The sequence below is a fragment of the Pelodiscus sinensis genome, chromosome 1 (assembly GCF_049634645.1).
Source record: "Pelodiscus sinensis isolate JC-2024 chromosome 1, ASM4963464v1, whole genome shotgun sequence".
Classification (NCBI taxonomy): Eukaryota; Metazoa; Chordata; order Testudines; family Trionychidae; genus Pelodiscus; species Pelodiscus sinensis.
In genome coordinates, this window is record NC_134711.1 from 87,543,086 (window position 1) to 87,555,292 (window position 12,207).

General features: G+C 44.4%; 1 protein-coding gene across 5 annotated transcripts in view; it reads left to right on the forward strand.

Moving 5' to 3' along the window:
* Window positions 1-12,207, forward strand: part of IFT56 (intraflagellar transport 56) — an 87,130-nt gene that overhangs the window by 21,918 nt on the left and 53,005 nt on the right. For all 5 annotated transcript variants that reach the window (XR_003090266.2, XM_006127812.4, XM_025187094.2 and 2 more), the window contains 3 exons: window positions 2,053-2,198; window positions 7,378-7,549; window positions 8,665-8,739. Coding sequence is in view for 4 of the 5 variants with exons in the window: in XM_006127812.4 (XP_006127874.2) it covers window positions 2,053-2,198; window positions 7,378-7,549; window positions 8,665-8,739 (393 nt within the window). In the remaining variant the exon portion in view is untranslated. The remainder of the gene's footprint in view (window positions 1-2,052; window positions 2,199-7,377; window positions 7,550-8,664; window positions 8,740-12,207) is intronic.

Below are 12,207 nucleotides of genomic sequence, written 5' to 3' on the forward strand. Positions count from 1 at the left end.
AGAACTGGCTGTTGGGGGTGAGGGGGGCAGGTCCCTTTAAGCACAGGCCTCAGATAGCCTCAGGCAGCAGCCACAAAAGGTAACTCCTGACCTGATGCCCTGCCAGAACCAGTTCCGGCCAGCCTTAAATGCGATTCAGCATCCGCTCAGTGTGGACGCCCTATTTCGAAATAGCAAAACGCTATTTCGAAATGCATTTTGTGTGTAGACGCATTATTTTGAAATAAGATATTTCAAAATGCTATTTCGAAATTAGATATTTCGAAATAATGCTGTTGTGGAGAAGTACCCTATCAGAGCTTGCAGTGTGGGATGGCAGCTGGCCTCCTGGGAGCAGAGTGGGAGCCTGGAGCCAGTATGCACTGGGAGCTGGCTTAAAAGCCGGCTCTAGTCATACACTGACTCTTGGGGAGCCAGCTGCTGCTCTGCATTGCTGCCTCTGATACAGAGTCAGAAGCTTGGGGTGACAGCTGATATGCTCCAGCAGTCTGCTTAAAAGGAGGTTCCCAGTGTGCACTGGTTGCGGACTGCCATCCCACACTGCAAGTGTGTGTAGCCTTCAGCAGTTACACAGTTACCTGCTTTTAAACATCCCTAGTGCAGTGGCACTGATGCAAATTGACTACAGTGGTGGTTGAACAATCCTTAAGTATATAGTCTACAAAGTAGACCCTCTGAGTTACAAGCACCTTGGGAGTGGAGGTTATTTGGTGCTCTTAACAAAATGTTGTAAACTTTTGAAAGGAAAAACATAACTGAACAATTTCTTAATACAGCTTTGAAACTTTATTATGCAGTAGAAAAATGCTGCTTTTAACTATCTTTATTTAAGTGAAACAAGGACAGAAACAGTTTCCTTATCTTGTTTTATTTAAGGTTTTTCTTTATCTTTTTAGTAGTTTACATTTAACACAATACTACTGTATTTTCTTTCCCTTCTTGTGTTTACTGTTGCCTGATTGTATGTTTTTGGATCTAAATGAGACAAGTAGTTGACTGGTCAGTTTGTGTTGATAACTCTGAGGTTCTATTGTACTTTAGGAGCCTTTGGAATGAAAGATACTATGACAATATAAAAGTACTCTTTTTGAGCATTCTTGGCTGTGGTGGGATGTTATTGCATGACCAGGTCAAGCAAAAGAGATATGAAACAAAGATGAGCAGACAGATTTTTTACTAGAAATATCTGGGATATCTATGGATTTTTTAAAAAACAACAAAAAGACATCTGGTTGAAAAAAACCCACATCCTACCTCTACCAGCACTAAAGTAGATTCATAATTACCATTTTAGCAGCAGCATTTAGAAGAAGGGGAAGCATCAGAATTGTAAGGGACTTGAGTGGACTGATATTGTTTTCTGCAATTACAAAATTGTTAATTGTGCTCCCTCCATTTTACATGTGTGCATTTGTTATTTAAAATTCAACAATTATTGTAAATGGAAATTACTACATTAAACTGTATGGAATTGCAGAAATTGAAGATATGAGCCCTGTAGAAAGAGAGATCTAAAATGTACAAACAAGTATTGTAGTAATTTTCTTTCTGGTAGGCTTTTGCTCAGCATGAGATTTTTTTTTTAAAAAATGTATGTATGTATGTATTGTGGGGAGGAGTGAGAAGAGGGGTCCCTGAAAACTGAGCTTTGGATCCAAAACCAATTTTTTTCTTAGCTCTAATTATAGTAGTAAAGTCTTAAATTGCAGATTTATTTTGAGCATGGTGTATCTAGTCCATCTCCCTGCTAGTATCCCCTAATATCATGGCATAGCAGATTTAATTATGTCTGAATCAAACCTGACAGTTGTGTGTTTGGCCTCAGCGTCAGTTATTCCCAACAATGGCTTTCTATGTTTTCCCTCAATAAATTTCTCCATTGACAAAACGTCTTAAAGTTAGAAAGTAACTTCTAATGTCTAACCTGAATCATCTTTGCTGCAGTTCAGTCTCACTTACTACTTGTTGTATGCCCTTCCTGATTAATATGACTAATTGCTTTTGTTTTCCATGCTGAATGCTTTTAGAGGTTGTCTGTCTCTTTCTTGTTAGTTCAGTGATGAAAAAAAGTTGATGAGCTTCCACCAGAATTTGCAGGACATCACAGAAGATCAGCTCAGTCTGGCATCTATCCACTATATGCGGTCCCACTACCAAGAGGCTATTGATATCTACAAACGCATACTGCTTGATAACCGGTTGGTGTCTCTTTTTCTTTCCCTTCCCTCTCTAGTCTCAATCTCACTGCAGTATCTCCGATTAATTTGTGTTTCCATTCCATGTAGTTGGTTCTAGAAACTGTTATTTGTGATTTGTGATGGTATTCATGCTTTTGTGTCTCTCCCTATGTGAGAAAGGGACAATGCATCTATCTCCATTTTGTCACTGGAAATGGAATTGTGACACCAATAAGGCACATGTAGAATGTATCCACCCTGAGCCCCTTTTTTAACATGCTTTGTTTTGTAGCTCATCCTGAGACTCCCCCTCCTGTTTCTTATGAAATGCTGCAGAATTATTAGCAGAGTAGATAATATTCTGTGTGTCTTATCTTCAGTATAGATCATGTACCTGTCTTTTGTTTTGTTTGACTGATTGCCTCTCTGGCCCTGATTTTTAATAACTGAATTCTCTTCCACCCCAGCCTTCTTCAGAAATTCTCAGATTTTTTTTTTTTTTTTAATTCAAGGGATCCCATGTGTCCTTTTGAGCTCTGAGGATTCTTTCAATTCCCATTTATCCTGTTATAACTGGGGATGTTAAATATAAGTTAATTGAATAGTAGTTTAATCTCATGAATTATTATTGATTAGTCGACTATTATATAGTTCTTGGGGGCGGGGCTGGTAGCCAGTGCGCTCCAGCTTCACTCCCGAGGAGCCCCCTGCCACTCCACCCTGCTGCCTCTGTATCAGAGACAGCAGTGCAGGGTGTCAGGCAGGAGCTGGTCCACAAAGGGAGCCAGTTTAAAAACTAGCTCTCTTTGCAGACTGGTTGCCTGTCGCCCTGTGTTGCTGCCTCTGATAAAGAGGCTGTAGTGCAAAGTGGCAGTAGCCCTTGTCCAGGGTGGGTTTAAGCTCCCAGACATGGCATGAGCCAGAAATGAGCTGGGCTGCCTGCCCGCCCGGCTCCTAATACACTTTAAATGCAGAGCTGCAGCTGGGGTAGGTCCTGGACCCAGCATGAGCCAGGCCTGAGCTGGGCTGCTGGCCAGCCTGCTAAAAAATGTACTGATGGGTGTGGGGAAATGCATGTAGTCTATAGCACTAAGCTATAAGTTTTTGCTTATCAGTTAATCAACTACACTATTCCATCCCTAATTATAACCCTTGTCTCAGGACTCCAAGTTGTAGCCACCAAACTCAGCCAGGAAGTAGATAAGGAACCAAATCTTTGGAGATATTGCTGTTGAGCAGTACAAGGCATGTGTTTTCCTTCAACCACATCTTCACAGATAGTTTTTAGTGTGCTGCCTTTGTAATAATTCTCTAGATGCTTCTGGCCTGGGAAGCAGGGTCAAGAAGTCGGGAACATTTGACAGCGTATAAATTGCTATTCTGGAATGTATCATGATGAATGCTTCAGACAAAGCTGAAATGCTTCCATAATGGACCTTGTTGTATAAGTCTGCGTTTTGGGAGGAAATTTCAGTTTGACATTCCCTCAGGCTGTGATCAACTTGTGCCCTGAAATGTGAAGCTCAATAAGGTGGGTGAGATAATATCTTTTATTGAACCAACTTTTGTTGCTGTGAAATACAAGCTTTCGAGTTTATGCAGAGAGAGCTCTTCTTCAGGTCACACCAAAAAAAGTTGGTCTAATAAAAGATATTACCTTCTTCGAGGAATGTCCCCGTGGCTGCTCCACCTTAAGTGTACCAGCACCACTGTGCCTGTAATTGGCAGACTTCTGATTACAGTGCACCTCTGGCTGTGCACACAGAGCGCTGGCATGCGGCAGTTGGAACAGTCATCCTGTGTGCGGAGCTAGCTGCCTCCCCTCCATCTGAATGTACACGCTGTCTACCTCCACGTGTGGATGGTGTTTGGATGATGCTTTCAGAGGTCAGCAAATCCTGGTAAACTGTCATAGACATGCAACAAGAAAAACATAGTTAGAAATGGCACGGCTTCAAGTTATAGTGCCTCAAACGCAACTGCACTCCAATAGGATCAGGAGTGTCAGAAATACTTACTCACCTGCTAGAACTACACAAAACAGGACTATCAGTAAACTTAATCACAGTACACTTCACTGCAATAGCGGCATTACATCCTCCAATAGACGGCTACTTGGCTTTTACTCATCCTTTCACCAAGAGGTTCCTACAGGGTCTACAAAACACATTCCCACCCCAACAAGACCCGCTCTCCGCATGGGACCTCAGTCTTATACTAAAGACTCATGGGGTAAACCCTTTGAACTACCCCATGAGCTACCAGCTCCCTATTACACTTATCAATGAAGTTAGCCTTTTTTCTGGCAGCTACTTCCGCAAGAAGAGTGGGTGAGATAGAGGCACACATGACACAACCACCGTACACAAATGTCTATAAAGACAAGGTGGTCCTCCGTACTCACTCTAAATTCCTCCCAAAAGTACTTGCCTCTTTCCACTGTAATGAACCAATATGCTTACCGGTATTCTTTCCTAAACCCCATGAAGATGACCGAGAAGGGGCATTATACACCCTAGACATCCGTAGTGCAATCACCTTCTACCTCCAATGCATGGAACCTTTTCAAAAAATTCCACAATTTTTTGTCTCATCTGTGGAAAGATCAAAAGAGCTACCCATATCCAAACAAAGACTATCTAAATGGATCTTGGACTGTATACCCCTAGCCTGTCGTATATTTAACAGAGCACCCCCAACGACCATAAGAGCAATGGGAACAACAACAGCCTTCTTCAGTGGAATCCCAATGGAGGGCATCTGTAAAGCTGCCACATGGGGATTTATTCACATATTCTCACAGCATTATGTGGACACAGACACACACTTTAGCCGAACTGTACTTGCAGTCACTGAGTCAACGATACCGAAGCACCTACCATCAAGCACGAACACTGCTTTTTAGTCACCTAAGGTGGAGCACCCATGGAGACATTCCCCAAAGAAGAAGTGAAGGTTACTTACCCTATGCAGTAACTGGAGTTCTTTGAGATGGTTGTCCCCATGGATGCTCCACCACCCACCATTCTCCCCTTGACTTTGGATCTGTCTGCTTCTGGGTCAGAGAAGGAACTGAGGAGATGGTTGGCTGTGTGCGTGGGATGACTGTTCCAACTGCCACATGCCAGCGCTCCACGTGCATACCCAACCAGAGTGGCACTGCTATCAAAAGTCTGCCGATCATGGGTGCAGCCATCTCGGGGACAACCATCTTGAAGAACTCGAGTAATTGCACAGGGTGAGTAACCTTCCCTTACCCATCACATTTTTCAGATATACTGGGGATGACATGGCTACCACAACAATGCATACTGTTATACTACAATTTGTTGTTACATGAATAAGAAAAACATTTACAGTAACTGTCTTGTCCTTTTTGGCTTGCTTTTATGCATCAGTGAGTTTCACAGGTTAACTATACCTGAAATAAAAATAAATACTGACATTAAACAAATATTGTTGAAGTTTTGTATGCATGCAATATACTTGGTAAAGGGAAACAGTCAAATTGCCTTGTTGTGTTCATTATGTGGATGAGCCTTAGTTCATCAGTTGAAATAAAATAATTGCACTCTCTCTTTTACACTCCTTCACATGGGATTATTGCCAATTTCCAAAATGACGAGCCTCAAATTTCACACGTCATTCTTGTATTCACTAGTACCTGGAAGAAGCAGCTCTTGGTTTACCCACATAATGTTGGGATAATGTGTTTGTGACATTGAGTCAATGCACATTGAATCATAGAGTCCGTGCATGACAGAATGTCTTCATATATGCAAAGGTCACAACACTATTACTTCCTCTTGTTGGACAAATGCATATGGGATCTTTGCATACAATCCTGAATAATTTTGTGCTTGTCTGTAGGAGAAGCTGCATTGAGAGAGTCACATACAGGCAGTCCCTGACTTACGCGGATCCGACTTATGTCGGATCCACACTTACGAACGGGGCTTTTCTCGCCCCGGAGCTCACGGACGGCGGGTCGCCACCCGTGTCCTCCGGGGCAAGAAAAGCTTCTCCCTCTCTCCCTGGTTTGCAAAACCGCGGGGGACACGGGTGGCGCGCCCGGGCTGTCCCGCTGCGGGCGTGCTCCAAGGCTTTGCTCCCCATCTCCCTGCAGACCAGAGAGACGGGGAGCAAAGCCTTCGAGCATGCCTGCAGCGGGACAGCCCAAGCACGCCCGGGCTGTCCCGCTGCAGGCATGCTCCGCGGCTTTGCTCCCCGTCTCCCTGGTCTGACCAGCAGACCAGGGAGACGGGGAGCAAAGTCGCGGAGCATGCCAGCAGTGGGACAGCCGCGGTGCACCTGGACTGTCCCGCTGCCTGCGTGCTCTGCGGCTTTGCTCCGGGTCTCCCAGGTCAGCAGACTAGGGAGACGGAGCAAAGCCGTGGAGGACTTGGGCGGTCCCGCCACCCCCATCTCCCTGGTCTGCTGGGGGCGGGGTGCAACTAGTGCCCCCCCCCCCCCCAGCAGACCAGGCTTTTCTTGCCTACCCCTGGGGTAGAGCAGCTGGGGGCTGCCCGGTTGGTCCTGCAGCGCCGCTCCGGACCAACCGGGCAGCACCCCAGCTGCTCTGCCCCAGGCGTCCTGATTCAGCTGCTGCTGGTCAGTTTCAGCAGCGGCTGAATCAGGACGCCTGGGGCAGAGCAGCTGGGGTGCTGCTAGGTTGCTCCATTAGCGCGGAGGAGCCGCGCTACTGGAGCAACCCAGCAGCACCCCAGCTGCTTTGCCCCAGGCATCCCCAAGTCAGCCGCTGCTGAAACTGACCAATGGCTGACTACAGGAAGCCCGAGGCAGTGTTGCTCTGCCCCAGGCTTCCTGGAATCAGCCGCTGATCAGTTTCAGCAGCAGCTGACTTGGGGATGCCTGGGTTTCTTAAGTTGAATCTGTATGTAAGTCAGAACTGGCATCCAGATTCAGCCGCGGTTGAAACTGATCAGTTTCAGCCGCGGCTGACGCCAGTTCCGACTTACATACAGATTCAACTTAAGAACAAACCTACAGTCCCTATCTTGTACGTAACCCGGGGACTGCCTGTATAAGGCTGTTTTCAGGAACTCAGTATTTGTTGTATTTGTAAAAGGTACCTGGGAAAGTGAGAGAGCGTGCATAATGATCTGTAATATTCATTTTTGGCACAATTTTCTGATAGGAGATGAATGCTTCTGTGAACTCTTTCTCTTTTACCCTTCAGGGAATACCTGGCTCTCAATGTATATGTGGCTTTATGTTACTACAAGCTGGATTACTATGATGTGTCACAAGAGGTGCTGGCTGTTTACCTTCAGCAAGTTCCTGACAGCACCATAGCTCTAAACCTCAAGGCTTGTAATCACTTCCGACTGTACAATGGCAAGGCTGCTGAGGTAACTATTGAAAAGCCCTTTTGGCTTGTCTGTCTCATTCAAGATACCATGCAAATTTCTTTTCCCTGTTATGTTATGTTTTTCTTAATTACAGGTTATTGATAAATGGCCTTTTATCATGTGAGTCTTCTCCCATAAAGGATATTACCTATCCATAGTCCTCACATTGTTGGGCACTTAGTTTTTGTATGTATACAGCAGGGGTGACCAACCCATTTAACAAAAAGAGCCGACACAGCGGCAGAAAAAATCATAGAATCATAGAATCATAGAATAATAGGACTGGAAGGGACCTCGAGAGGTCATCGAGTCCAGCCCCCCGCCCTCAAGGCAGGATCAAGCTCCGTCTACACCATCCCTGACAGATGTCTATCTAACCTGTTCTTAAATATCTCCAGAGAGGGAGATTCCACCACCTCCCTTGGCAATTTATTCCAATATTTGACCACCCTGACAGTTAGGAATTTTTTCCTAATGTCCAATCTAAACCTCCCCTGCTGCACTTTAAGCCCATTACTCCTTGTCCTGTTCTCAGAAACCAAGAGGAACAAATTTTCGCCTTCCTCCTTGTGACACCCACAAGGGTGACGAGCCACACCAGAATTCAGCCCCCCTCCCCCGAATTGTCAAGCGCAAAAAAAAAAAAAAAAGGAGGCTGTCCCTTTAAGAAACAAGCTTAGGCTTTTTGACCATATCAGGCTCCCGTCAGTGGCTGCTATCTTGGGTGCCATTTTGAATCACCGCCCCAGTGAGCACAGGGGAGGAGGGCGGGGTTTGTTGGGGGGGGGGGGACACAGGAGCAACTTCACAAACCGTACTTTTGAGGGAGAAGAGTTGCATGTGGCTTGCGAGCCACAGGTTGGCCACCTCTGGTATGCAGGCCTTTCCATTTTCCCAGTGCAAGTATTGCTTTGCATTTGTATGAATTATCCATCCGCAATAATCATCAAGGTATAATGGGGATGTGTTTGTTTTCTTCTACCAACTCAGTTAATCAGAACTGGAGTTGCTTCCCCATCAGTTTCAGCTGTGGTATGGATCTACACGTATATGTGTGTGTGTGTAGGGGGGTGCTAAGTTGTATAGTTTTTTATAGATATAATATTTAATTTCAGGCAGAACTCAAGAGTCTGATGGACAATGCCTCATCATCTTTTGAGTTTGCTAAGGAGCTCATTAAGCACAATCTGGTAAGTAATGAATTCATCTAAGCTGGTGGATCTCAAACTCTGATCTGTGGAGCTTTTTGTGATGAGGCACCACTGATAATTGGAAACTGAACATTAGAAGGTGGGATGTTAAGAGGTTGTTTTAATCCATAAAGGTCATCATGTAAGGAATGGAGGCAGTCTGATTAATATGCTTCCCACTTTTATTTAATCAGTTTCATTTTCTTGCTTGTCTCTATGCCAACTTCAAGACAAGAGCTTGCATTCCTATTCCCTCTTTCTACTTAATTTTCTGGGGCAAAATTGTTGCAGTTGCAATGGGGTGAGGTCACAGAAGACATGTTGGGGGTACCTCTGGGAGGGCTGACATGGCCACTGCCACTTGCCTTCCTGCTCTCTGGGGCTCCTCACTTCCCACTCCTGCTGGGCCAGCTCCCTGGTCTCCCCCAGCCAAAGCCCCAAGCTGAGATCCCTGCCCCCACCGAGAAGCAGTACAAACACTGAACCTCTGCAGGTCCAAGGAGAGTGCAGTTTTGGGCCCAGTACCCTGAGATACCACTCCCCAAATGGAATTGAAACCCCCAATGAATTACCTAGGTAAGCTCCCATTAACAATGAAAGGAGCATGTACACACTGGTTGCCCCTCCAGGTAACAATGATTTACAGTCGGTTTGACAGAAAATAAAAGTGATTTTTATTAAGTACAAGCAGTAGGATTTAACTGGTAATAAGTGAGAACAGGCAGAGCAAAGTAAGTTACAAATTAAAAGAAACAAAAACACTTAGCTAATTCTACACGGAAACCTCAATACAAACTTTTCAAACTCACCCTAAAACCTCTTTTCCAGCTGTCCCTCCAAACCAGGGCTATCTTCCCATCCTAGGGTCTTAGGCTCCTTCCTACAATTGCAGCCCAGCCAAAAGACCTTGGCCCCTGCTTTCTTATTCTTAAGAATTGAGGCCACTCCCTACCAACTACTGCTCAGACTTAAGGACAAAAGAGATAGTTTAACACTTGCTCATTAAGACATTGAGGGTAATACCCTCGATGTCTCTTTCACACATTTAAAACCCACAAAGTATTCCCCACTCCATATGTCTAATTTTACACACAAAAATAATACATACATCAAAGTAAGATAAACAGAACCAGAGGATCATGACATGAAGATTGATAGGGTACATGAAATAATTTGCTCAAAGCACCTTTGAGTTATATATATTCTTGTCGATAAGTCCATTTCATAAAGCATGGGAGGTGGGGTTCTGTCACAGCAGTACCTCCTAGCCTAGAGGTATTTTTAAATTGGCACAGCTTGTTACCATGTCATGAAGAAATCTTGCTTTATTGTCAGGAGCATTTTAGGATGCTTTAAATATCCTGTGAGCCTGTCCTTGCAGAAGACTTGAGGTTAGGATTGAGAACTGACTGTGAGTTATTTGATCATAATCAAATATTCACCATATATTCCAGCAAGAATACAGCCTATTGCATCATGGTGCCTTTTTTCATTTTTACAACTTCATTTAATTATATTTCACATTTTTTAGCTAAAATGACTCAGTTAAGTACTTGTTTTTTTTGTAATTAAGCATAAATATCTAAGGCTAACCCTGTTGGAGACCATAAAGTCTTACTTGTTTTGTTACCGTTCTAATAAATTAGTACTTTATTTTATCATTTTTTATGTTATTTGACCAATTATTTTTGTACTGGTTAAATCCCAAATCTTATTTGAATAACTCTGTCAAAATCAGGACTGTAATGCAAAAGTTAGGATGAATGAGGACTCTTAACAATGTTGTCTAATCAGGGTACAGTATCAGTGGAATTAAAATGTCTCTATTTGCCATGCTAATGATTAGGAACTCATGCTGGGCAGATACTAAGGCAAATAAAAATATTTGTGTTTGACGTAGGAGATACATTGATCATCTGGCAACATTCCAGTTCAGTGATTTTATTGCTATTCTGTTAAATGGCTGTTTATAGTAGTTTGCTTTTATTTGATGTTGGAGAGTTGCTCAGTTTGGTGTGCTCCCTGGATAGAAAAAGGCAGACACGTTTGTGTGGGTTTTAACCAGGATACAACTTTATTAATTAAATTACATCCAAGGCTCACATTGGACAGCCCAGCATCATCACTTGAATCTCATTGGTCCTTCGCCAACTCTTGGAGGCTCCTTTTGATGGAGGTGCCAGTTATTACATTATGAGGGTCTCTATGTGTTCTTCTCTGAGAGCTTGTTCATGCTGATTCCAATGAAACGTGCGCACATTTTGTGCATGATCATCAGAAACTTTTCCCCTAATAGCTTCCATGGGGTCAGCAGGGAGCCCCATGAAGTGATGGTGCTATGTATGATCCTGCTGACCATCCCTTCCTTAGTTCTTTCTTACCATCTGTGATGGTGTTGGAACATCATTTGCTTGCTTTACGAGTGTCTCATTGCCTAGGTGTTTGTTTGCATTGTTCTTAATTAAGTATTAATCATTGTAGTTGTTAGATAAGATGGTAGGTAGTTGTTACCACCTTCTATCTGGCATTGTGTTATACCACAAGCCCAAGAATGCCCAACAGTGACCACCCACAATTCTTGGCAACGTTGTCTACAGGAAACCCATCAGGCAAAGCCTCATATATAGAAAGAAAGGGACTTTTGTCTGTGGTAGTTACTATTGGAAGTGGCACTCAGGCCACTAGCAACTATGGCACAACCTAAGGACACTTCCAAAGAGTCCCAGCACCACAGTGAGATACCTAGCTGTGGCACCAATCCAACTCTCCGGTATCCAAGAGCATAAGAAAAATGACAGAGTGCTCCCCCCTTCAGCCCGCTAAGCCTCTCTCAGGTTGCAGAACTTCAAGGCAGAGAGAGGCGGCACCACCAACTTCCACAGTCCAGGCACTGTCAAATCCGGCTAAGGCTGAGGATCTTATGGTGGACATTCTAGCACCTTCATAAAGACTCTGGAAAAGAAGCAATTTCTCTCTATGGCAGACTCCTCCCTCCATTCCCCCAACGGCCAAGGGAGTGGAAAGAAAGTACTGTGTGCCATCTAAGGGATATAAATAGTTCTACTCTCCCTCCCTCCCAGCTCTTTGGTCAACGAATGGGAATGACAGGACCAATCGGCACCAAAAGCCAAAGAGGCCAGGCACCTCAAAATGTATACATGGTAGGGGGCCTCCAGTTGAGGATAGCAAACCAGCAGGCTGTCCTCAGCAGATACAATTTCAGTGCCTGGCAAGCCACGTGGAAATTCAAGGAGCTCCTTCCAGAGGACTCTCAGATGGACTTCGCGGCATTGATAGAGGAAGGGAAGGTAGTGGGGAACAGCTCTCCAAGCTTCTCTGGATGGGGTGGATTCAGCAGCCCGCTCCTAATCTCTGAGCATAGTCATGCGCAGGTTGGCATGGTTGCAATTTTCTGGTCTCCGTCTGGAGGTGCAACATACTTTACAGGACCTCCCATTTGACAACTTG